The sequence below is a fragment of the Helianthus annuus genome, chromosome 1 (genome assembly GCF_002127325.2).
Source record: "Helianthus annuus cultivar XRQ/B chromosome 1, HanXRQr2.0-SUNRISE, whole genome shotgun sequence".
Taxonomy (NCBI): Eukaryota; Viridiplantae; Streptophyta; class Magnoliopsida; order Asterales; family Asteraceae; genus Helianthus; species Helianthus annuus.
The window spans coordinates 144901441-144924718 of record NC_035433.2 but is presented as its reverse complement, the minus strand read 5'-3'; the positions used below and the strand labels follow the sequence as shown (position 1 = coordinate 144924718).

At 33.5% G+C, this 23278-nt stretch overlaps 1 protein-coding gene across 1 annotated transcript; it reads right to left on the bottom strand.

The window, feature by feature from the left end:
- Positions 1-1744: 1744 nt before the first annotated feature.
- Positions 1745-9586, bottom strand: LOC110883336 (indole-3-pyruvate monooxygenase YUCCA6). Its single transcript, XM_022131126.2, has 4 exons — positions 8725-9586; positions 4178-4426; positions 3512-3634; positions 1745-2234 (listed from the first exon to the last, which is right to left on the bottom strand). Exons 1-4 carry the CDS (start codon positions 9412-9414, stop codon positions 2013-2015), a joined length of 1284 nt encoding a protein of 427 aa, XP_021986818.1. The 5' UTR covers positions 9415-9586; the 3' UTR covers positions 1745-2012.
- Between the last annotated feature and the right edge of the window lie 13692 nt (positions 9587-23278).

Below are 23278 nucleotides of genomic sequence, written 5' to 3'. Positions count from 1 at the left end.
TGCATAAAGAGGGATATAAGTTTGATTAAATTAGCCATGTTTTATCGACGTTCTACTCTTAAAAGTTCACTATAATCGCAGTTTACAGTGATGATGTCTAGGCATCATCGAGAGAAATTGTCGAGCTTTTAGAGGGAGAATTTTTGAATGACCTTGGCACGGTCTAATTATTTTTGAACTGTAGTTTGCATATATATATATATATATATATATATGTAATTATATTTTACCAATCCCCCAAGTACATCTAGAAGATGATGTTTGGATATTTTAGTATGGACATAGTTGAACCTTAAAGTATGTTAAAGGTTGTTAAGTCATTTGTTATAAGAAATGCCTATCATTATCTCCTACCAAAGTTGAGATTCTCATTCTAGAAGTACCATCGTCAAATGCATAAGTGCATTAATATGTTTTGCTAGCTATGTATGGTTATAATATCTTTCACTTGACCATATTGTCATGATATAACCTTTGTCAAGCGAAGAGACATTGAAATGAGTTCAAAGAAATATTTCAGGTATAAACGATATTTGATTATATTTTACTAACCCATCAAAACAAGTTTGGTTAGTCTTGTAGTTGCAGGAATGTAACAAAACACAGTCGTAGACATATGATATTTTTTTGGAAGGAGGCACCTAAAGTCTCGTTAGAAGATTATACAACATTGCTCAACATAAAGGATTGCACATTAAGGGATCAAGCGACAAATCATTCGCTACAAAAGCTTTATTCGACTTTCAAGGAAGATGGACACACATCACTTAAAGGATACATGTTAAAATGAGGGAGAGACTTACTCAAGTTGCACTCTTTTTCCCTTGACTAAGTTTTGTCCCATTGGGTTTTCTTAGTAAGGTTTTTAATGAGGCAACACACCTTATCCAAAAGTATCAGGGGGAGAAAATATGCGCTGCACTCTTTTTTCCTTAGCTATGGTTATATCCCACTGGGTTTTCCTAGCGAGGTTTTTAACGAGGCAGCATCACCAAGCGTATTATAAGACCAAGCGTATTATAAGAATAATATATTATTTTGTTACGTGGATAGTCAAGGGGGAGTGTTATGAATTATTGTATATTTATTGTGTGACTATCCACTTGTGTTATGACTCTCCATATACTTAACTCCCATCTCTCCATATACTTAACTCTCATCTTGTAAGCCTATAAATAGAGGCATATGTAATCCCTTTTAGATATCAATAAGAATAAGTTCTTCAATTCTTCTTTCTATCTTTCTCTCTATGATCTTCTACAATTCTTGTTTACATACATCATATATTGGTTGCTATTAGGCCATTGTTTTGTAACATATTTTTATTTAAATTGGAATTAATGTTTAGGCGATTTAAAAACAAAGCGGATAGATAATTTGATGATGGTGCAAACTATATCTAGATAAGTGAGTGTGGCTAAAAGCAAAATATACAATATCTGTATAAATTGTTAATTACTTAATGGATGATGTCTAATTTTTCATCAAATCAAGCCACATGTTTATTTTGCGTATTTTCGCAAGTATAACAGCAGGTTATAAAGGTTTGAGAAAAGAAATACATAAAACAAAATAAGAATATTAATTCATTTAAAAAAATAAAAATGTAAAAGTGTAAAACCAAAATTCTTGTTATTGAGATACACCTGTTAGAAAAGTTACATGAAGTAGTTCACCCTTTATTTATGCCAACTCAGACAACAAGGTGGTCACACACAAAAACCAGCTCCAATCAGCTCTTTTGTTTGAAATAAATATATATATATTTTTCTAACATATATATACAAACACAATTATCACACTTCAGCTATTAAAACCTAAAATAACCCAACAATCTTTGCCCCCTCTCCATTTCCATGAAAATTTGCTAATTAAAGCATTTGCTTTGTACTAACAAAATTTTGTGATTCACTTTGAGATCAATGGAATGTGTGTTATCTAACAAGACTCAAGAAAAAGGCGAAAAAAATATAAAATAAAAAAATACCGCCCAAACAAATAAAGATACAAAACTAAGGTTGAAACAACAATGATCGTTTAGTTGTTTTTATGAGATGGTTGGATTTTACTTTCCAACATTTACTGATGTCTTCTGCTATTCGCTTAGCATCCGCTGATGCACCAAGCAAGCCACGTTTCGTGAACCCTACGGCATAAAGCCCATATGCACCTTTCCAACCATTAGGAAATGGTCTTCGGGGATAACCGTCTTTTTCCGAGAACATCTCTTTCTCCTAGACAAAACATATATATCTCTCTTTAGTAATAGAATAACATATACTTACTTTTTTGATAATTTTAATCCTGTTAATATTTTTATGGATAAAAATCCATTAGGAACTACCCTTTATTGCGAGAACCACGATAACTAGTGTGAACACAACAAAAATATCTATAAAAAACTAAAAACACACAAAAATGTTTTTGGGACGAAAAGTAGCTATTAAAAAAATAAAAACTTTTTTAGTATATAGTTGTGAGGTTTAGCTTTAGGGTTTAGTTTTTAGCATTTAGATTGGGTGGGGTTTGTCGGGGGGGGGGTAGGTTTTTTTTTTTTTTTTTTTTTTTGGGGGGGGGTTAGGTTTTTGGTTGGTGGTGGGATGAGGGTGGGTGTTTAGGTTTTGGGTGGTGATGGAGTGGGTTTATTTTGTTGTATTTATATTAGTTCTCATGGTTCTCACAATAAGAGTGGTTCTGAAATGAACCCTGCCACACACACACACACACACATATATATATATATAGTGAAAATGAAAGTACAATATTCCTTAACTACGAGTGTACATTATGAAAGTACGCACATTATAAAACTCAACACCCTAATCACGTATGTTGAAAACCATAATCACGCATGTTGAAAAACAAATAATCACGCATGTTGAAAAATATAACCATGCGTGATTAGGGTTTTAAGTTTTATAACGTGCATAATTTCATATCATACGTTAAGAAATATTATACGTTAACCTCCCCCTATATATATATATATATATATATATATATATATATATATATATATATAGAGTGGGGATCCTACGAAAAGTGTGTTTTTCCTAAAAAGTGTAAAAAGTCATAAAACACAATAATTTCATGCATAAAACACACCTAAAACTTACAAATAATAGAATGAATATTACTAAAACACCATATTCAAACTCTAATAGTCCATAAAAACTTCAAACGCACCATCGTAGAACTATGAATATAAAACACACCATGCTAAACAACATAAAACACAATAATATTTGTCATTCCATAATCAGAGCCTTAACATCTAAAACACAACACAAAACCAACATACATGATGTTTTAGTAATCTTCATCATATTATTTGTGGGTTTTTGGTGTGTTTTATAGTTGACATTATGGTGTTTCATGACTTTTTACACTTTTTAGTAAATTTGGACTTTCTGGCCAACTCCTAGCCTGTATATATATATATATATTATCAATCTTTGTAAGAAAATAATTATAATTTCTACAAAAAGAAAAATAATGGAGAGAAAAGTACCTTTAGCCAAGATGGCACATTGCTTTTGTATCCTGTTGCTAAAATAATTGCATCAAAATTCTCTGTCTTCCCATTAAAAAAATGTACACTGTGATCCCTTATTTGTTGAATGCCTGGATATATCTACAAGTATTCAAACACATACTTAGTACACTGTGGTATAAACTAAAAAGTTGTTAGTTCTGAAAGAAAATGTGTTAAATGTGTCTCTCTATAAGTTTTAGTTAATTTTTATAAATTTGTATAAAGATATCTATATATTAACTATTTATAAAATTATAGAATTTAAGAAGTGTTGGGACAATAATCAATTTACTGATTTGTTTTACCTGTTCATTTTTACCACCTTAACTTATACAAGTATGTTTGCATGAGCTCTTCTTTTGTGTCTCCAGTTCTTAAAATATTCTAATTTCTAATCTTGATGCAATTTTAAGAGGTTAAAGCAGTCTAGGTTTAAAAAGCTAGAAAAAGTGGAGTGAAAAGCATGTATGGGTGGGTATAAATGGAGATATTTGTTAACATATGTTATGATCAAACAAATCTAAAACCAATGATTGTAGATTTGAATAAAAGGAAATCCCATGTACAATGATAAGAGGAGGGCTTTAAGGAAATGAAAGGCAGGTAAAAAGAAAAGCATCCATAAATAGTAACTAGGTTTACCTTGATGTCTCCACTTTTGATCTTGGCTAGGGCCCCGACATCTAACACGGGTGTCTTTCCAGATATGTTCTTGAGCTCGAGTGGTCCCAACATGGGCCGGTCAAGTCCAAACCTAGCTGTGTTTCCAAGTATTACCCATGACACGAACAACAGAAACCGGTCAACTAATCTCACTGGTAACCACTTGAGTAACCACATGGACAACCCAAAAGTCGATTTTCCCAACATATCTCGTGGTAGGACATGCACCTGAATATCGATTTAACCATCCACTAATAAGTTGAATAGCACTTTATCATAATATGACAACGATAACATATGTAGAAAACAGTGTTTGCGCGCAACAAGATTAGTGAAAGATGACTACAACAAAGGGTTTGCGACAAGATTAGCGAAAGATGACTACAACAAAGGGTAAACAAAGATACACAACTTATAAGTTCTTAATTTCTTACATAAACACGAATGTCATATCATATACCGTTTTGTACAGCCATTTTTGACTTATGTCGTTATAACACATCAATTCCCCAAAATATGTAGTATATATGTCACTTTTATTTGAAACCTTCAGGGGTTAAAATGTTTCCTTTTTTCTGTAGGATTGTGACTAACAAAAAAAAAAAAAAAGAGAAAATAAAGGTAAAATTCGATGGGGTGCGTGACAAGTCTTTTTGCATTTGATGAAGTGGTAGTTCACTTTCATTGAGGGCCATGCACACCATATATTAAAGGACCCTTTACAGTAATGAAACGCTCTTGTAATTATGAATTTTATTTTTGGCTTTTCTTTACATATATAAATATTTGTTTAAGGTGCTTTTTAGGGATGGAGTTCCATTCCCCCCATTGCTCCCATATGCTTCAGAGTACCAAGAAAGTGACCTGTTTCTTGAAAGATTTTTTACTAATTACAAGATCTTTTAATATATTATTAATACTAATATATTAAAGAAGCATTACCGGCCGTTATTCAAACATTATCAGATTTTTATTGCGTAGTTATTCATGCAATTTAGTTATTCCTTCCATAACATTCATGTTTTTTTATACATTTTTACAACAATCTTACATCACATAAGATTTTATCTTAATAATGTTAGAATACTTGACAAAAAAAGTTCATATTATTAAAAATACAGGCATGTGCATATCTTAATAATATTAAGTTCATATTTAAAAAAATAGGCATGTGAAAAAAAGCAATTTATAAAAATTCCGCGTATTAAGAATAGAATAAAAAGTGGGTTACGTTCGTATATTACTATTCATATATATAGTGATATACGATCATTTTAAAATATATAAATAAAACAAGTATTGTTTATTTTCTTATACTCCATCCGTCCCATTAAAAGTGTCCTATTTTGAATTTTCAAAGTATTTATTTGTAAACTTTGACCTTAAATAATTTTGTTTGTGTTAGATAATACTTGATGAAAGTTATATGATTTGAGTGTGTTTTACAAGTGTTTTTATCGGGTTAATTTTCATCAAGTTTTATATAACACAAAAAATATATAATTAAAGTCAAAGTTTATAAATAAAGACTTTGAAAATTCAAAATAAGACACATTTAATGGGACAGAGGGAGTAATATATAAAGATAAAAAAAAAACTTAAACACTTATAATACCTAAAAATAGAGTGAATTTTAAGGATTGTCCTTTATCTTTATACTCATTTTCTGGCGTTGTCCTTTATATTTAAAATTGACGAGTTTTGTCCTTTATGTTTTCATATCATACACGTTTTGTCCTTTAGGCATAACCCAGTTAGTTTTTTCAGTTAAATTTGGTCATGTGCTTTGCACATGAGGGCATTTTTGTCAATTCAAAGGTTGCAGAAGCTTTGAGCTGTAAATCTGTTGTTGAACTTACCTTTGAATTGACCAAAAAGCCCTCATGTGCAAAGCATATGACCAAATTTAACTGAAAAAACTAACTGGGTTAGGCCTAAAGGACAAAATGTGTATGATATGAAAACATAAAGGACAAAACTCGTGAATTTTAAACATAAAGGACATCGCCTGAAAATGGGTATAAAGATAAAGGACAATCCTTGAAATTCACTCCCTAAAAATATTTATAAGAAGTTCCATTTATATTAGGTATGAGTTCCTGGATCTTAGAACAGTTTGTAAACAGGATGAGCTTCAGACGTGGGGCCTCATTTTGGAGTGAACTACTTTTGAATCACTAGATCGCTTCTAATTAATAAACATAAATAAATCGAGAACTGTAAACGCAATAGAAGAAGAAAAAAGACGACGTTCGTATACATATGACTCATTTTTTCTAGAGATTTAACATGCTAGAATTGACTAATACCCTAAAATATATAAAAAATATGTTACACTGATCATAATTGAACCAAACTCTTCTTAGGCTTTTCTCACATCTATATATTTTATAATTAGTGTGGTGTCTATGCGATGCACCGAGAACACATACAATGGTAATCTTGTAATGTTTTTTCTTTTTTTAAAGAAATTGTAGCAATACTATATTCAAACTAAAGAAAATAAAATAATTGTTTTTAAATGTTTTTTATTGTTAAAATATTAACATATGAAAAGGTTTTGTTCATTTAAAAATCGTGAGAACAAATTGGTTTTAAAAGTTGGGTAGGGTTCGGATACAAAGTTCATTTTTCCTACAAAGTGTTTAAAGTCATAAAACACCACAAATTCAGCCATAAAACACACCCAAACACCACAAATAACAGAGTGAAGATCATAAAACAAGTATCCAAACCCTAACAGTGCATAAAAACTTCAAACACACCATCGTAGAACTATGAATATAAAACACTACATGATAATCAACATAAAACACACTAATGTTAGTCATTCGCTAATCAAAGCCTTATCATCTAAAACACAACACAAAACCCACAAATATGGCGTTTTAGTAATCTTCACTTTGTAATTTATGGGTGTTGAGTGTGTTTTATGATTGACATGATGGTATTTTATGACTTTGTACACTTTGTAGGAAAAATGGATTTTGAAGCCAACTCCCACCCTTAAAAGTTATACTGGTTTAAAGTCTTAAAGTTAAACTTTAACCTCCTTTTACACACACACACACACACACACACATATATATATATATATGTATATATATAGAGGAATGATAGAAAGAAAATCTACTTGAGTTATGGAAACTCAAGAAAATCTTATGCAACAAACTTTAAAAAAAAATAGGTTATGTAGGTTACATGTTTTCGGACGTTTTGAGCAAAAAAAAGGCCAAAAAGCGCCGAGTGGGTTCTTTTATAAAAAAAATTGAAAATTCAGTTTTTTAGCACATATATATATATAAACACTGAATTTTCAAAAAAAAAAAATATATAAAAAAAAAACAATCGGCGCTTTTTGTTTTTTTTTTTTTGGCTCAAAACGTTTGAAAAGATGTAACTTATATTCCCTATTTTTTTTAGAAAAAAAAAGTTTGTTACATACGGTTTTCTTGAGTTTTCGTAACTCAAGTGAGTTTTCTCTCTGCAATTCCCTTATATATACATATATGTATATATAGGGTGGAGTTTTAGAGTGAACACTAGTTTATTTGTGAACTGAGTGAACAAATCCTGACTATTGATTTACATCATCAAATCGTAAAATACACTAGTGTATTTTTATCATGAAATCCGACCTTTGTTTTACACTTGTGGATACACTTATGTGTTGAAAATCAAGGGATAAAATTAGTTCATTAGTGTTCATAATCAAGTGGGTTGTTCACTAATGAACCTAACCCTATATATATATACACATATACTACAATAGAGTAGAGATACTGGGGACATTAAATACAAAATTAGTTTTAAAAAGAGAACTCTAAGGTTAGTAGGTGTGGCCTCACGTCACCCCGCCACATCACCGAAAATAGCTCCCCTTGGTGCCCTCCCCCACACCATGCATGTTGCCAAGGGGGCGCTACCCCTTGTCCGCCAGCTCGCTAACAGCCAGAAATGGGTGAATCTGGTGGGGCCCATGCCTCTTAACCAATCAGATCTTGTTTATTTTTCTTTCTTTTTTTAATATTTAATTAGATGGGAGCGTTAGTGGGGCTTTATCCCACACCATCATTGTTAAAGGGGGCGCCATTTTTATCTCAAAATATACATTACACTTACGTGGCATGATAAACCCCTTAGAAACTTTAAACACACCCACCATCCTAAGAAACAAGAATCACATACTTATTTGTACATAATCATTTGTACATAATGTTATCCAAATATAGTAAGAAAGAGAAAAAAAATATAGTTAACCGTTTATGAATAACAGTTAAAATAGATACATAAACACTGTTTATGCACTTTTCATACTTTCTTTACTTATAACTACATCTATACTTTTATCAATTCAACTAAAATTCTAGACTTAGAAAACATCACAATTTTTACAATAAAGCAAGATTTTAGAAAACATAATATTTTACAAAGAATTGTGTATATATAAATTTACCTCTTAAAACCATATAACCTAATTTGAAATACTAATCAAGAGTAATATAAGAGGGACAAGAAATACTCACAGCATCCCTAACAACAAGTGAAGGTTTAGCATTGTGATTGCAAAGATCCAAACACACTTCCATTCCTGAATTCCCACAACCCACCACCAACACTTTCTTCCCCTTATAAACACTTCCACTTTTATACTCCGATGTATGCTTCACCTCACCACTAAACTCCTCCATCCCTTCAATCTCCGGCACCACCGCCTCCGCATTCTCTCCGGTAGCCACCACTAACCACCCGCAAACATACTCCACCTCCTCCCCTTTCATCCCAACACTCTTCACTCTCCACATCCCTATACTCTCATCATACTCAGCTCTTTCCACACTAGAATCAAAAACCGGATTGATCCCAAATCGCTTCGCATAGGCCTCTAGATAATCAACAAACTGTTGTTTATCCGGGTACGTCGGAAAATCCTCTGGGAAGGGCATAAGTGGCAATTCACAGAATCTTTTAGGAAGGTGTAACCTGAGGCGATCATAGGTTTTGAGCTGCCAAAGAGATGCTATACAATTCGATCGTTCGATAACGACACTTGGGACTCCTTGCTCTTTCAGACAGGCGGCCGCAGCGAGCCCGGATGGTCCGGCTCCAACTATGACCGGTCCAGGAACCCATACTTGACGTCTTGGTTTGCAATATGAAAACACATAATGAGGATCATGAGCCATTTTACCTTGTATTTCTTTTAAATTATCCATCTTTTTATGTTGTTTTGAAGATTCAAGAAAATGAATTTGTGGGTTGGATTAATTGAGATTAATGAGAGAGAGACAGAGATGGTGATATATGAATACACATATTCCTTTTGTTCATAGGAGATGGTGTGATGAATTAAATTGGGTGAGTGTATATATGAGGGTCAAGTGGCCTGGAGGAACTAATGGGAGTGGGGACATATATATAGTTTTTTTCTTAACTTTTATATTTAATATATAAATTATTTGGATTATATAATATGTATATCTGACCTAACTATAACCTGAGCCATTTTTATATCATTACGTTTTGGTTGTTGGATTTTATCACCTCTAACTATTAGCTATTAGCCGCTGCCACCCCCAGCTATTATTTTGACGCCCGCCACCCCCAACTTAACACCTAGTATGTTCTGTCACAATTTCGTTAACTAATCACTAACTTTTGATCATGTTACTATACTTTTGGGGTATCCTAAGATCCCTAAAACCTTCCTAAGATCCCTATGACACCCCCAAAAGTATAGTAACAAGATCAAAAGTTTTTTGTAATACATGTATGTACATACATGGCTTTTAGATTGTAACTAATAACACACATATATATTTAAGTTTTACTAGCATATACAAATCAATTATCATCTTCACATGTTAACTTAATCGGTAGTTATAAATATAATTATTTGATTAGGTTCTAACATATCTATATATCTATTTCGTTTTAGTCGTGTTTTCTTTGCTAGATTTGCATGGAAGAAAATGTTTTAAAAGTTGACGCGTCGGACATGCATAAAAAAACAAGCAAATGTTATAATAAATAAATTAAATTTTAAAATAAATATGAAAACAATAAAATAATTAAAACATCTAAATTGTAAATTAGAAGTTCAGATATTAACGATATAAACATAACTAAGGTTAAAGATGAATATCAATCATGGTAGATATAAAATAAGTATAACAAATTAGTTAACCACACAAAAAATAACTATAAAAAAGACCATATTTGAAGTACCTGTTCAATTGGAATACATACAATACATATGAAATGAACTGAGGAGGTAACCGGATTCTGATCCAATCAACTAGTGTGACATGTTTTCAAAACAAATGCTAAAACAATCACAAATCTAATAACAGATAATGTTCCCCATGAACTATAAACTAATACACTTGTGTCATAAAAATCTTGCGCCCTCGATCTCTTGCTCTCTATATATAATATATATAGGGTTAAATTTGGGTACAAATATGTTTAATGTACTATACGTACAAATCAAAGGAAAAAAAAGACACGGTGACATAATTGTAAATACATTACTATATGTTAATAAGCAAAGGTAAATGAACAATACATATTATGCTGGTGAAACCTGATTGGACCTACTTGACTGTGAAGGCCTCATCAGCATATGAGACACGTGTTCTCTCGTCTGGAGGGCGGTGGTAGAAAACCACCAAACCCTCCAAACATTAATCTCTTCAATATCATATTAGAGTAAGAGAGGGCCAAGAAAGAATGCAGACTGAGAACCGTTTCCACGGTAGGTTGCAGCGGTGTTCCAAGGCGGTGGTTCTGCCGCCGGTGGTTTGCCAAAGAAGAGGCGGTTTGTTACACCCCCAAAATACCACCTAGGGAATGTCCCTGTTAGGCGTGTGACGTTCCAGGATCCAAGCCACCAATCACATTGAACTCATAAATATATTTAAGTAAAACCTTCATTCATTAACATAAAGGGTTGTACAGCGGAAGCAAAACTCATTTGTTAAGTGTTTAGTAAACCGTGTGTACATAAATCATTCAGCTTGTGTTGAGATTCCATGTATCACGACCCATGACCACTCCAGCATCCCAGACAGCAAGTCCTAATGATATAAACCTACAACCTGCAAGCATGCAGACAAGTGTGTCAAACGACGCTGGTGAGTTCAAAGTTTTGTTAATGCGGTTAGTTACCAGGTATGTGTATAAAACAGTTCAACAGTTCAATAGTTCAATAATTTGATTTGATGTTGCTATTAACTCGATTACCGCAGATGGCTACAAGATGTATTTGCCCAACCCCAATGTCTCTATCAAAACATTGGTCATGCTTTAAGGTGATTAGTTCACGCCCGTCCTCCTCGGTACGGTGTGAGGGTGCCAAACATAATAGCGCTATCAACTAATAATCTCGTTGCCTCCCCGGCAACTGTCGGTAGATGTAAGGGGTCTTATATGATAGAAATGAGTAATAACAAACATCCCATTAACCTGACATTCCTCCCCGGAACGTTACCCGATATCCCTCCCCGGGATGCATGCTTGGGAAAAGAGCAGTGAACTCACCTTGGTTTTGCTCGGTAAGACTAGTTACGTGATCAAATTGCTCTAAACGATCCTAACATGGATACCATTAACATTTAGTTGTGTATCGCTTAAATCTTTATATTCTACACGCACATTACACAAGTAGGCATCTTATAATATCATGCAAGTTATAACGAGCATTCGGGCCATAAGTATTCTCACATTACAGGATCATATATCACAATAACACGTAGTAACAGTCAAATCCTTAATCAATTGAACATGCATATAATGACCACAATTCATATCACTTAATCATTTATTTAGTTATCAAAAATCTTATACTAACACTGTTCAAGGCTCGCCACCAACTTGGCAGCCCATACCGAAAGTCCTACGGTGATCAGCCCAGTTACAGTTAAGCCTATTACAATAACCGTTTCACCCTACTATTACTACCCAGCCTAATCATCATATATTCAACTCACTAACAACCCACTATCAGGAATTAAAATTGTAAAAGCCCTCTTAATCTGAATGGCCCAATCATTTAAGATTAACAATAATTTTCACAACCACTAAACATAACTCATCATCATCATCCTGTTAACACCACACATTTCGAATCATCAAATAACCTTAATGTTTAACAGTGAGCTCCATAATCTTTTCTATTAATCCTGCCTCAAATATACGTATTAAACCAAGTTAAGTTAATTAAATCTTCATCATAAAGAACCACTTTCATTACATTCAATTAACCTTAATTATTTAACAAACACATAATTGCAACCAAACAACAAGACATCATTACATCAAATTAATTCTCATATCATTAATAACGTTGACTAATCTGACAACACACACATGGGCCGCCCATTTGCTTGTTAAAGGTTATCCCCTTTGACTAATCAAACCATCACATACCATATTATTGGACCGATCATGCTACTGTCATCTACTTTAATTATGAATCACATATACAACACATAATACCATGTATCAACCTCATAATATACGTATCCAAGGAACTTCGAGCCAAGCAAAGATAATAGCACACTAACCGAGAGCTTGACTGGATTAAAATGTTGGGTTGCATCGATGAGAGGGGGGTTATCCACTGCCGTCGAGATATCTTGATGGGGGGAAGGTGATGTTTGTTTAGGGTTTTCTTATGTGAGAGTTGAATGATTTCATTATGGCCATGCACCCCTTTAAACGAAAATACACAAACCCCTAACATAACCGGGTCTAACCTTGGGTTATTTACAAGAGAAGTTGGGCCACACCTTGGGCCAAAAGAGAATGCACATGCGGGTTAAGTGTGTGTGGGGGGGGGGTTTCCGGCCCAGTTGTGCAATTAACGAAGCCCACTTGGGTTATCTACTACATACGTACAAATACACGACATAGATAGTCAAGCACATAAAACACATTTGACGGTTTCACGCATAGATAACCTACACACATAACATTTTAGCGAAACACGAGTATAACCTACTAAGTCTTGTATGATCGTGACATAAAAGCAATTAAATGTAAGGACACACGCCAAATGTTGTGGAGTTTGAGTAATACGAACCTTGAATATTCGGGTTGTCACACGGTTGCACCCAGCGGTCCGGTCAGTTACTTTCCACAACCCATTTTAAGAGAGAAATCAAGGAAAAAAAGAGCAACAACAAAATCAATTTAAATTAATTATACAATTACACTAGTTATATATACTCTCTTGGATATGTTTGAATTGGATCACAATTACTCTAGGGTAATTATATATAGCTAATTATATCTAGCAGGCCGTCTAATAGGGGGTGCAGGAGGTGCCTGCTATCAAGGCCCAAATTAATATAGGGCCCGAAATTTTTTTAAGATTATATATATATATATATATATATATATATATATATAGAGAGAGAGAGAGAGAGAGAGGGAGAGAGAGAGAAACGGGTTCAGGAGAAAACGCTCAAAAGTGTGAGAACGCACCCTGGCCCAACACGTGGCGCGCGGCATGATCAGGGATGTACCCATCGCTTTTTGTCTTTTTAGTATTCTTCTCCTTTCCCTATTTTCGCGTTTGACATGCTGCTTTATTTTTTGCTTGCAAGATAATTTTGGCGTTATCTAGAATTATTAATTATTTGGCGTTTTACTGTTTTTCTCAGATTTCTTCTCGTTGAATTAATTCTTTTTGTGTCACATAGTTAATTTTTTGGCGTTATGGCTTTTTTCATGTCATTTTCTGGCGTTTTGTATCTTTTTTGTTAATAATTGATTACCATAGATTAATATTTTATAAAACTACAATAACACGAAAATCAAAATAAACTAATAGTCTTCCGTAGGTGGGATTACATCAGAGATGTACCCATCGCTTTGTTCATCACTTTTTTCAGATTCTTCATCATCAAATTTCATATTTGCGTATAACGTCATTAGCTACTCTCTTCTTTGCTGCAACCTATTCTTGAATATCACTGCATCTTTGGATTTTGGATCGTTTGAAGGTGCTAAATCACAGAGTGGTTCAATAATAGATAGCAACCCTGTCTTCAACATTTTTTCCATTGGCCTTGAATATTGCAGCCCGTTTTTATAAGTAACTTCAAGTGTTCCTTCTTACTCATGCAATACCCAACTGCTAAGTTTTGGTATAGGAGTGTCGTCAATATCATCATCATCTTCTGCCGGAAATTTTCTCTTCAATCTTTTTATTACAGTTCTGGTTCTTTCACAATCGTTGTCCAATGGAACCCCAAGGGCCAGGATATCCTTCTGAACCTTTTCGTTCATTCCAAGCATGGCTTTGATTGTCCTTACCTTTACCCTTCTCCTATCAGAGAACTTTATGATGAATCGTTTCTCTTTTCTTTCAAACCTCCATGCAATAACCTTAGCCATTTTAAAAGTTTTTGGCGTTTTGGATAATATGTGGCATTTTACTCAAATTTTTTGGCGTGTTTGATCTTGTGTTCTCATGGTCTTCTTTTATATTGGTTTTTTTCCCCGCGCATGACAGGTAATTATGGTTTTTTGAAAAAGTTAAATAAATTTAATTTCCCAAGAATTTGGCTTTTAATATTATAAATGTTAGTAACTATGTTCTCCGTCGTTTCATTTTACTTTTTTTTTGCAGTTTTACCGTGTTTTGTTTTTAGACTCAGCTGTGTTTTATGGTGTAACACATCAAATCTTTTGACGGCTGTAATTATGGCGTTTTGTTTTCCAATGTCGGTTAGATAACGATTGGACTTTTTTTTTGTTTTATATTCTTTGCACATTGTTTCACGCTTATTTTTTTTATTTTTTAATAATAGTAGTTGTTCAAAGTAATTTTATTATAGTTTGGTAGTTTTTTGGGGGCGTTTTTATGGCATTATGGCGTTTTACAAGCATTTGCTCATTTTGGCGTTTTATTATATACTATTAAAATACTTTTGTTGTTTATTAACTGAAATTACAAAACAAACCACAGATAAAGAAAATAAAAAAACAAAGTAGAAGCAATTTATGATTAAAATCTTCAGTGTCATCAGTCTCTTTTGTCTTTTGAAACTACAAGAACTGTGACAAATAAATGGCATTTTGGGTTTGGCGTTGTTTATTTTCTTTGTTCATGTGTTGAAGTGTCTTTGTGGATGTTGGAGATATAGATCAACCGTTTGTGGGTGGATGCTATCTGCCCGTCGTCTTCATTATAATCATCGAGGCCAAAGTAGCATTTACACTGGTATAGGTCTCTTCTTATCATCCAAGCCTTCTTCAAGAACAAAGATGACAGAATGACATTTGGGTGTCATCAGTCCCTCTTTTTTCAATTTTGTTCATCTCATGCAGCAAAATCTTTCTACATTCACGTAACAGATCATTCAGCGAAACTTCATGCAGAACATTACTGGGTACCAAAGAGAAGATGTTTTGTCGTCGTTGTATTTTTTTGGCGTTTTACATTGAGTTGTAAATTTTTTTAGCAACCACTTTGTGTTTTTGTGTGTTTTTTTGGTGTGATAAACGGAAGGTGGTGAGACGTTTCTATTTATAGAATTTTTTTTGACGCGTAGTTTAGGCGGGATATTATTTTTAGAACAAAAAATGTAACTATCATTTATTCGTATGTAAGCTTTGGTGTTATATATTATGGCGTTTCATATTTTGTGGCGTTTTTGTAGCGAGAGAGTTTAAATAAAAACCCAGAAAAAATTACGCAGTGATAAAATTGGCGTTTTGTATTTATTTGCCGTTTTATTTTTCAATGGCGTTTTATGTGAGAAATGGTTTTTTTTTTTTACTTTTTTACGCTTAATGAAGCGCCTCCATGTAATAAAATTGATGTTATTTACCAAAATGCCACCGGGCCAATCTAGTCCATAGATTGTTTTGATCGGATGATCAATAAGTGTTCTCACCGTTTGCACACTTTCTACCGTTTTCTCTAAATACTGACCCTATATATATATATATATATATATATATATATAGGTAAAGGGTACTGTACAAGTTCCCTTATCGTACATTACGTACGCTACAATCTCAGCCGTCCGATCATCTTCCCGCAATGAAAATCGCATGTTGTTTTTTTTTTTTTGTAATAATTTCGCATGTGATAAATTTGATGAAATAGCAGGGTTTTTTTTGTAACAATTTCGCATGTGTTAATTCAATTTCGCATGTGATAATTTTGATGAAATAGAAGGTTGTTTTTTTGTAACAATTTCGCATGTGGTAATTCAATTTCGCATGTGATAATTTTGATGAAATAGCAGGTTGTTTTTTCGTAACAATTTCGCATGTGGTAATTCAATTTCATGTGCTAATTTTGATGAAATGGCATGTTGTTTTTTGTAACAATTTCACATGTGTAATTTTTGATGAAATCGCATGTTAAAAAACCAACATGCGAAATTGTTACAAAAAAACAACATGCGAATTCAATGCGGGAAGATGATCGGACGGCTGAGATTGTAGCGTACGTAATGTACGATAAGCGCATTTGTACGTTAACCTACCCCTATATATATATATATATATATATATATATATATATATATTTAAAAAAAATCCGGATGTTTGTATAAATAAGGCAGCTGCTAAAAGATCCAAAGTTTTTTAAATAAGGGTGTGTTTAAAGGTTTAAAAAATGGCCCAATTAACAAGCCCAAGTGACTAGTCTAAACAAAAATAAGAGCCTGCTAGATCTGGGAAAGGAAACAAAACGTCGCACTGTCGCAGGCAGTATAGTATATCGCACAGGGAATTGGAACGAGGGAAACTGGAAACAAAACGTCGATCATCATTCGATCGGATCAGGGAATTTCGCTATTTCGCAGTGATTCCGACTTTCAATGATTCAGTCGCAGCAGCACGATTGCAGTGAGGAGATTTGCGAATAGGCCTCAAATTTGTTTTATCTATTTCATAACAATTATCATCGTATTATGGGTTTTTAGTATTTATATATTTGATTGAATGATTGATGAGTTTATATTATATGAAGATTTGCGAGTAGGGCCCAAATTTTTTATCTCGAACAAGGTCAAATTTTTTTTTTTTTGTGATTTTCAGAGACGGCCCTGATATCTAGCATAATTCTATATATGTTTGAGCTTATTGTAATCATTATAGAGTAATTATACGTGGAGTAATTATATCTCATCTAATTATATTATTACCCAAACGATTTATATAATTACAGTGGATAAAGTTACTATTATTTACAAACTAGTGAAATCCAAAGTTCTCCAATTGTATTGAAAAGCATTATTTTAATTTTTAAACCACATGTAAATCTTTCATTATATACACAAATGTCAAAAAAATTCAAACTTGAGATCGTGGTACTCGACATCTCCACTTACAAGTTACAACCACTTCTAAATTTAATTGAACACTAGATTTAAAAATGATTAATTCAAAGTCACTTGATTAATATTTTTAGTAATTTTTTTATTGGTAAAGATATGTTAAAAGTTGGAGGAGATGCCTGGTAGTTTAGTTGACTCAATAAATGTTTAGTAAACTAGGTGATGCCCCGTTCGTGTTGTGGGACGATGGTCGAATAATTCTCAATTAATTAAAAAAATACTACTATAATTTTGTCAGTAAAAAAACTAAAACGATGATAAGACCGTTTTTTTTCGGCTCAGGGCAAAACTGCAATTTTTCAGGACTAATGAGCGAGTGTTAGGCAGCTCCTTGACACGAAAACAAATTAAATCAAGTCAAACAATTAAAAAAAAGTTTTCTACTTTTGCGAAAAAAACTAAAACGATGGGAAAACGTAATTTTGAACTGAGGGCGAAATCATAATTTTATTAAGGGATAAAATCGTAAATTAAATGGACCAATGGGTGAGTGTCAGGCAGCTGCCGGCATGACTGTAATTTTGTACTGGGGAAAAACTGTAATTTAACCAGGAAAACAAATAAAAAAGATGGAGAAAATGTAAATTTAATTTAAGGGCAAAATCGTAACGTGACTATGAGAGAAAAAAAAAACTAATGGGAAAACCGTAAATTTAAATAGAGCAAAATCGTAATTTTGAACCGAGAGCAAAATTGAAATTTTTTTATGGGAGCAAAAGCGTAAATTTATTTTTAAGTCGGTGTAGAAACATAACTTTGAACTGATGGCAAAATCGTAGTTATAAGAGGAAAAAACTAATGGCAAAACTGTAAATTTAAACGGGGTGAAGTCGTAATTTTGAACCCAGGGCAAAATTGAAATTTTTAGATGGGAGCAAAACGTAATTTTATTTTTAAGTGGGGGGAAAATAATTTTACACTGATGGCAAAATCGTAATTTTAAAGCGGGATAAAATCGTAATTTTATTGGGCCAATAGGGGAGTGTCAGTCAGCTGCATGACACTATTATCTCCACCGCCCATTTTACCTAATAGGTGAAAACGACTATTGCTGTCAATTGGATTTGTATACGTTGAAAATATGTGATCAAAACATGTGAGTAATCTACCTAATAAATTATCTCTTCATCAATTGTCCCAAACATGTGAGTTTTCATACACCTAGGGCGGTAAACGAACCAAACAAATACGAACAAGGCCTTATTCATGTTCGTTCGCTAAGGAAATAAATGTATTCACGAATGGTTCATGAACACTTACTGAACGAGATTTTATGTTCGTGTTCGTTCATTAAGGAAATGAGCGTGTTCGCGAACGGTTCACGAACATAAACGAACAAAAATAATTTGGCGAACGCGACAAAGGATAAAGGTAGATGGCTCAGAGAGTAGCACTGGAACTTGAATCGCTTATTGTGGACCAGAGGTCGACTATATTCGCCGATATAAATAATGAGAAATGAAAGGGAAATGGTGCATAAACAAGGTGAAAGAGAGTTTCCTAGTTTAATTGTTAGGGTAATAAAATAAATAAAAGTTTAATAATATAAAAGTTATAGATAAAATATATGAAAGTACAAAAATATTCAATTAAAACACAAACATACGAACATAAACAAACGCAAATGAACGAGTGTTCACGAACACCTTACCGAATGTTCACGAACACAATCGAACGAACGAGACCTCTGTTCATGTTCGTTCATTTAACTAATCGAACGAAATTTCTTGTTCATGTTCGTTCATTTATTAAACGAACGGACATAAACGAACTTCCCGCCAAACGGTTCACGAACTGTTCGCTGAACGTTCGGTTCGTTTACAGCCCTACATACACCCCATGATTCATAGGTTCACAACAATAAGCGAGTAATCTATTTAAAGGGGGATGGGAACCCGTGTCAGCACCCTCACGCCACCTTGGCGGGTTGGCTTGACCAGCTGAGAAACCTGTGTGCCATTTGATGGTTTCGAGATATTTGACCATTGTGCAACAGTCACTTCCTTATAAAAAATTATTTTAAATACTATATATATATATATATATATATATCTTATACCCACATAATTTAAACACACACTCCCAAAATCATTTATTACCAAAACCCACAAAAGTCTCTATATTGGATTCACATAAAAAAAACTAGAGGTGCCAGATCGAGTAAAAGTTGGCTGGGGCAAGAGAAGTAAATATCCAAGCCTCTACGACCTTGATTAACGAACAACGCGAAAGTGTCGCGCAAGCGACGAGAGATCGAGATTTTCAAACGTATATTACGCCTCACGAAAATCTCACAGTAGAAGTGCCAAAAGTCTTTGTAGCCCGCAAACGAGAACTTGCAAAAAATTGGGTTGGCCGACGAGTCATTTACCGGATTTCTAGGATGTTCTATTTAATATTATCATTTTTTTATTTATTTCTGGTTTTTAGTTTTATTTAAATTATGTCCTTTTATTTTCATTTTAATGAAGTTTATTTATTTATTCACAACCTGCCGCAATGCGACAGGGGCGTAAAACCATATCGAATAACACCAATGCCACATCATGTAACAACCATGTTATTATCTAACGGTTTTATATGTAAATACCAACAATTAGATGTGTAGTTAAGACTACACATACTATATAAATACGAGTTTATTAAAACTTTTACAAATCATAAGTTATTCAACATAAGTGATCGAATTTGTCGTTTAAAATTTACGACGAGGCAATGTGCGGAAGTATGTATCTTTATCGTGTTCGGTTCTTCGATGAGCTTGATCGTCTTCCGGCATCCAAAATTTACCTACATTTCATAAACATGAAATGCTTTAGTCATACGGGAATTAAATCGTATCTAAACAAGTCCGGTAATTGATAATGGAAAGAAAAATCCCAACGTGAAACCCTTGATCTCAAAAGACTAAATTTTGAGCTGGCCTCCACCGTAACTTACGGTGGTACCGTAAGTTACGGTGGCCACTGAATGTCAAATCCCCCACCGTAAGTCAGTGGGCAACCACCGTATCAATATCATCCTCACCGTAACTTACGGTGGCACCGTAAGTTACGGTGGTCCCTGCATTCATCCTTTCTATTTTGCCGTTTATTGACACGAAAACTTCTGTATCTTTCAATCCGCTCGTCCGTTTGATCTACCTTTTCCTCCTATGTGTTTGTAATTTGATCCCCCATCATATGGAGATAAAATCCAACATCTGGATTAACAAAATTTAATACTTTTAAGTCTTCGGCTTATTACCCTTTTTACCAAATTTTGACCCGTTCGTGATTTCATCTAACAAACTTGTTTGTGGCCCTTGTTTCTTTTGTAAACATATTATTATGATTATTTTCTATTGCACAAGGTTCAAATCACGGTTATTACACATTTTTAACCCGTTTCGCTAATACTTCTATTTTGACCCGTTAAGGGTATTTAAGCACTTTCGAGCCTAAAATCGCTTTCAATTTCTTCTAGCATTCCATCGCCACATTACTCATCCTATAATCTCCCACCACAACGGTACTTATGGTGGGTTTAATGTGGTGATCCATATATTCCAAATTTTACCCTTCAAATCATTATTTTACGGCAAAGACTCTATATAGAGTCATTGAACCAATATTCTACATCTTTCGCTTTTCATACATATTCAAAGTATTTATTTCATCCTATCACTTATTTCCAAACGACTTTATGGTGCGTTTGCTCAATTTCGCTTACGAGGGCGTTTTAGTCAATTTTAGTCCTTCTTTTACGAAGAAGGACCTTTAGTACATGTTTGACCCAAAAATCCAACTTTTTAACTATAGTCTTGTTTAGAAACAATTATGTTTCTAAAACGTTATAATCATAACTAAATTTATTCGGTTTACCTAAAAGATAACCAAATATCTATGTTCTAACCTTGTCTAACTCTTATAGAACTTCAAATTCTACATGATAAGTTGTATTATTATACATACCTGGCTCGGATCAATATATTGACCTGTTTCAATACCTTTCCTTAGTGACTGCTAAGTGATAGCGATGTAAGCATCCGTGTGCTATTTATTTCCTAAAATCATACAACTTGACAACCCATTAGTCGATATTGTCAAAGGGTGATAATTTCACCTTTTGACCCGTTTGGTCTAAATAACCAATTACCATTGTCAAATTGTCAAATTACTATTTTGCCCTTAATGGTTATTATAATTTAACTTATATGATAACCATTAAAAGTACATATTTCATTCGTCATAATATGATCGAATTACCGATTTAACTCATTTTTAGCCATCACTATGTTTTCTTATCATATTTGATTATCTTGTTCCGTACGACTACATGCCGGAACACTATATCTCAATTAGGTATTTGTCTTTTATGTAATTAATACGACAAAAGAATATTCTAAAATATATGACTAGTGTAAGATATACTTACCTCGCATTCGAATACGCTTTTACTTCTCGTGCTTGATTTGTTTGACCGCTTCTTTCCCAAGCCTCCACCTAGCTCGTTAGGCGACAAACTATCATCATTCACAAGGTGGTTAGATTAGTCATTTCAATTCACGACTATTCCACCTTACAAATTTTTATGTCGAATCTACCATTCGACTTTGTCTTTGGTTAGTTTGACTCCTAAAAGTCAACTACCTTTAATCATACAATGGGCACAATTAAGTTTAAATCAACATTAAGATTAGAACCCGTCTTAACCCATATTTCATGTAATTAGTCAAACAAGGCAATACGCGTTTCATTCGTAATTTCATCATATAAACATTCACTTAGGCATTTCAACGAACACCTTGTGGGCATATTCTATAAAATCAACAATCAATTTTCATAACTAGTTATTTGCCCAAGTTTTGACATCATTCATAAGTTCTTATGTCTAGCATGCATATCAATACCTAGACTTACTTCATGGAAATCGAATTACACCAAATTGATGATCATAAATCTAGTGTTCATCATCTTCCCACAAAACCCATTTAGCACTTACATAACTAGTTAATCGAAACACTTATTTATGGTGCTAAATTAACGAATTTACATCTAGGGCTCGTTCCTAGACTTGTGCTCATATCAATTGTACTACAACACCCATTATTCATGCCAGAATTTCATTCATGAATGTTAATCATAATTTTGAAGTATCATCAAATAGCAAAATTCAACATACCTTTCGATCCCCACACTTAGGTGATTACGAATTTGTGTTCATGCATTGATTTAAGACTGAAATCGACCTTCAATTTGATGATTCTTGGCACTTTAGGGTTTTGCTCCCCTTTCCTTTCCTCCGGTCGACCCACGCACACACACACACACTAAGTGTGTGTGTTGTGTTTTATTTATTTGTTTTTATTAAAACTAGTTTGCCCACTTGACAACTTTAGTCTCTTGTGTTTTATCTTTCATAAAAAGGGTTATTACCCATGTTTTCTTCATTGTTTTAAGACACCTTTTTAACTAGGTTAATATTCCTAGCTACTTGGTGAATTCAGGAAAGTTATGATTAAGTTCATTTTAAGTCCCGTTAACTCGGGCCTTTTATAAACTTCATTTATCCATGGGCCTTTATTTAACTTTTTATTAAATATTAGGTTTATTTACTTAAAAATCCTAATACTCACCGGGTAGATTTCACCACTAACGGTACTTTACCCGTCTTTTAGTATTAACGGGGTTTGATTACCAAACCCATTTTCGGGGTGTTACAAGTCTACCCCCTT

Bases quoted from the DNA above. Each gene is read 5' to 3' on its own strand.
- LOC110883336 (XM_022131126.2), bottom strand. From the start codon at position 9,414: ATGGATAATTTAAAAGAAATACAAGGTAAAATGGCTCATGATCCTCAT. The intron at 4,427-8,724 runs GTGAGTATTTCT...ATCGATATTCAG, and splicing joins CACTTGTTGTTAGGGATGCT to GTGCATGTCCTACCACGAGA. The intron at 3,635-4,177 runs GTAAACCTAGTT...GAATACTTGTAG, and splicing joins TCAAAAGTGGAGACATCAAG to ATATATCCAGGCATTCAACA.